General features: G+C 33.5%; 1 protein-coding gene across 1 annotated transcript; it reads right to left on the bottom strand.

The window, feature by feature from the left end:
• Positions 1-2174: 2174 nt before the first annotated feature.
• Positions 2175-2906, bottom strand: LOC120780285 (putative nuclease HARBI1). Its single transcript, XM_040112551.1, has 4 exons — positions 2881-2906; positions 2651-2822; positions 2401-2591; positions 2175-2343 (listed from the first exon to the last, which is right to left on the bottom strand). The coding sequence occupies exons 1-4, from the start codon at positions 2904-2906 to the stop codon at positions 2175-2177; spliced, it is 558 nt and encodes a 185-aa protein (XP_039968485.1).
• Between the last annotated feature and the right edge of the window lie 1317 nt (positions 2907-4223).

The following is a 4223-nucleotide window of genomic DNA, read 5'->3' as shown; positions in this document are numbered from 1 at the left end:
CCGTTGTTGAGTTATAAATGGTGTAACTAACATCAACTTTCTTTTATATGTATATATAGATGTGAGGTTTTTTTTTTTTTTTTTTTTTTTTTTTGTTTTTTTTTGAAGAAATTAAATATTCAAATATTCCCACAAACATGAATTTTGAACAAATGCTTATGATTTGAAATATAATTTTTGTATTTATGAGTTGTATTAAACTTTGACATAAAGAGATAAAAGGTATCCTATGTCCTTACCCTGGTTCTAAGCTACTTCTCCACCAATTTTCAGCCAAATCAGTTCAGCCGTTCTTGAGTTATAAATGGTGTAACTAATATCAACTTTCTTTTATATACTATACTATATATGTATATAGATGTGAAGTTTTTTTTATTGTTTCTGTTTTTTTTTTTTGAAGAAATGAAATATTCAAATGATTCTTACAAACATGAATTTTGAATAAATGCTGATTATTTGAAATATAATTTTTGTATTTACGAGTTGTATTAAATTTTGACATAAAGAGCCCTTACCCTGGTTCTAAGCTACTTCCCCACCAATTTTCAGCCAAATCGGTCCAACCGTCCTTGAGTTATAAATGGTGTAACTGACAACACCTTTCTTTTACATATATAGATGTATCTTTTTACAGATCATAATAAAGTGTTGCGCACCTCGAAGGAGCAAATCGAGTGCTATCTCAACTTTGTGCGGGTTCACCCGGAGATAAAGTTGCATAAAAACAACCCATCGCGGCCGAAAAGGGTTGAGGAGCTTTGGGCAGAACTCTCCGTGCAATTAAATGCCCAAAAAGGGCCCACCCGAAACCCCTTCAAATGGTGAGAGGTAATTTTTAACCATAGATATTGGCATATGTATGTATTTATGCCCTTTGTTTTATAGAATCTGAGCCATTGGAAAAACCAAATAAGGTCACGTGCAAGGAAAGCCAAGGCGCACAAGCTGGTGACAGGTGGCGGTCCCAGATCAACACTTGAGCTCTCTGAAACGGAGCAGAGAGCGTTGGATACGTTAGGGTCAATCGCGGTTGATGGGTTGGCTGATGTACCAGCCATTGGCACAGAGGTAAGAATAGCAAGAAAGACCAATACGAGTGAGCAGAATTTATAATTGGTTTTTCTTTTTCTAATTTAGGAAGAAGTAATTTTCACAGCTGCACCATCACCCCTGACTTCGGATGCGTCCACTGACTGCACTCCGTCATCGTCCCGTCGCAAAAAAATGACGACGGACGAAATGTTTAGAAATTATATGGATTTAATGAAAGGAAAAGCCGAGGAGGATAGAGCATTATGTATTCAAACTTTAAATTCCGTTAATAAACACACGGAATCTATTAATAATTAACGTCAGCGTTGGTGTCACTTGCTCAGACCATTATGAAAAACACATAAGATTGTACAAAAAAGTTAAAAATGTGCTCTTTTATGTACATATCAATTATTTTATTGCGATGTTTTTTGTACAAAAAAGTTAAAGTGCAAAATGTTCCTTTTTATGTATATATCAATTATTTTATTGTTATATTTTTTGTACAAAAAAGTAAAAGTGAAAAACGTTCCTTTTTATCAATTATTTATTGTTATGTTTATTTATTTTATAAATGAAATAAATGAAGTTTGAATTGAGTTATATATTGGTTGAATTTTAATTATCTAATGTGTTAATGCACCTTTGACGTGCTGCTCTGCCTCGAGTGTAATACTCCCCCGAATGGATTTCAGAGATTGCTCCCACATTTTCAGGAGGTGATCGATCTGGCAATATTTCGGTTTCATCTAGAAAAATGCCACGTTTTTGTAATATATTGTGAAATATTGTACAAGTATAAACAAATAATGCAGCTTTCGAATGTTTGTACCTCAATGTACGTTCTTTTGAAATGCAACGAAAGTGTAATTTTAAAATTCCAAATGCTCTTTCAATCGTGTTTCTTGCTCTTATGTGCCTAGTATTGAAATTTTGTTAATTTGGTGTTTCAGGGTTTGCCACCGGTGTAAGAAGCCATGGCTCCAATGGATATCCCGAATCACCCAAAAGCCATTTAAAAGCTCCATCAGAGTGTTCTCTTATAAGCTTTATTCTTGCTGGCGAAGCAGTCCATATACCGGAGTCATGACATGACAAAATTAGTTCATCGTCACAAACCTATTGGGAAAATTACTTATTAATTAATTATTGAATATATTACTTACCGCTCCAACATTAATGCTATAATAACCTTTTCTGTTCATATAATCTTGCGGTATAACTGTGTTTGACAAGGCAGGTGCAATTATGCCAACATGAGTGCAATCAATTGCTCCAATTACACTCTTTATTTCAAATTTCGAATAAAATCTGGAATAAAATTGTTGTATAGCGATTTGTTTTCTTTTAAATTGGAACACAACTTACCCAGTCTTAATTCTATTGTATTCTTCAACAGAATTAGGAAAACGCACTTCGCCGTGTTTACGCTCCACCACCAATTTACAAATATATTCGATACAACGGGAAATGGTGGGTTGGCTCATCACCGCAAAATATGCATTTCCCACGCAACACTGATATGAGCCATTGAATAAAAAATATAAAACTGAAATAAACTAGAGAAATTTGATTGCATGAAGACATACTGTTTCTTTAAGGTTAAAATGTAAATCACACGAAGTTCAAATGGAATCGATGTTTGCTGTTCGTCATACGGCTTGAGTTGATGAATGAGTTCCCAGCACAAGGATTTGGGAAATCGAAAGAACTTCCTAAATGTGTTCTCTTCGTATGAAAACGGATTTTCTTTGTTTCGCAAAACAGTCAAATTGAGCCTGCAAATGTAGCTAGAAGATATGCACCTTGTTATCCATTATTGCAAAATTATAAACATTAATACATTACCTCTTTTCATCCTCTCGTTTTTTCATCATAAAGTAAAATAGTCCAACTTCATCACCCATTGTTGCGCTCTTGTTTTTCTATGACCTGCTGCAAAGCATATACAGTATAGTCCGCATATAAGAAACTCTAAAAATGCCACTAACATTTTTCTTATATCCGGTTTTTCCTTTTAGGCGGATATCTTACAAATTTCATGCACAAACATCTTATAACCGTACATCGCGTAATGTTGCACGAAAACAAATCTTTTATTTGATTTAATTTATTTCATTCAATATTTTTAATAAAAAAGAACAATAAACATTAACGAAAATTAACAAAACTTTAAATTCATAGAAAATTCATATTACATGTATAGGAATTTAAAAAGTCGGCACTTTGCGACAGTTGCTTTTTATAATAAATATTGCACGTTTTGTTTATGTACATATAAATTTATAATTTTTTTGACGTTGAAAAGAAGTCATTTATTTTTTTTTTTTTTTTGAACAAGAGATTTGTCACGTTCATTAAAGAGAATTTTCTCAATATTTACTAAGTTGTCATCACCATTTAAATACTGCTTCAATACAAACAAGGCTTGTAGCGCTTCCTCTCTGCTAGGTGGCACTGCACTACCTGCAGAGTCTTCTATAATATCTATCTCCACTCTCATCTTCTAGTATTTCGTCTATTATATCATTTTCGTTTATAGCCCCAAAACAGTTCTCCTTTTCCAAATCAGCTAAATTTTCGAAAAAAGAGTTATTGTCTTGAATCTCGCAAAAATCATCATTTGAGGCACGGCTTTCGGTTTCACAATAAATATTCTCTGAGGTAGTATCATCATTTGAGTCCATTACAGGGATTCCTTCGTAAATTCCGGCCTTTTTAAAACAATTTCGAATTGTTTGAAGAGTCACGAGCCACCAAGTGCACCTGACAATGTACAAGACTCTCAAAATATTAACGCTTTTTAAGAAATTAGCCATAAATCCACCTTCTGCTGCTAGTATCTGTTCGCGAACTAGACACTTTCTATAATGTGATTTCAAAGACTGAATAATACCTATAACAAATAAAAAAACATGAAACTTAAAAGTGGCAAATGCTGGTATAGCAAACCTTGGCCAAAGGTTGAATTAGACTTGTAGTACACGGTGGTAAAAATACAATTTCAATGCTTTTTGGTATGAAATCCAATTTGTGGCATGAAGCGTTATCAATAAGGAGTAGAATCTTTTTATTTTTTGCTGCCAGTTTATCATTAAACTCTTTTATAATTTCTCTCCAGATGCAACTAGTCATCCACGCTTTTTTGTTAAATGTATATGGGATAGGAATGATCTCTCCTCGAAAACACC

This window comes from Bactrocera tryoni, unplaced genomic scaffold (genome assembly GCF_016617805.1).
Source record: "Bactrocera tryoni isolate S06 unplaced genomic scaffold, CSIRO_BtryS06_freeze2 scaffold_25, whole genome shotgun sequence".
Lineage (NCBI taxonomy): Eukaryota > Metazoa > Arthropoda > Insecta > Diptera > Tephritidae > Bactrocera > Bactrocera tryoni.
Note: the sequence above shows the minus strand (reverse complement) of the source record. Positions and strands in the feature narration are given on the sequence as shown.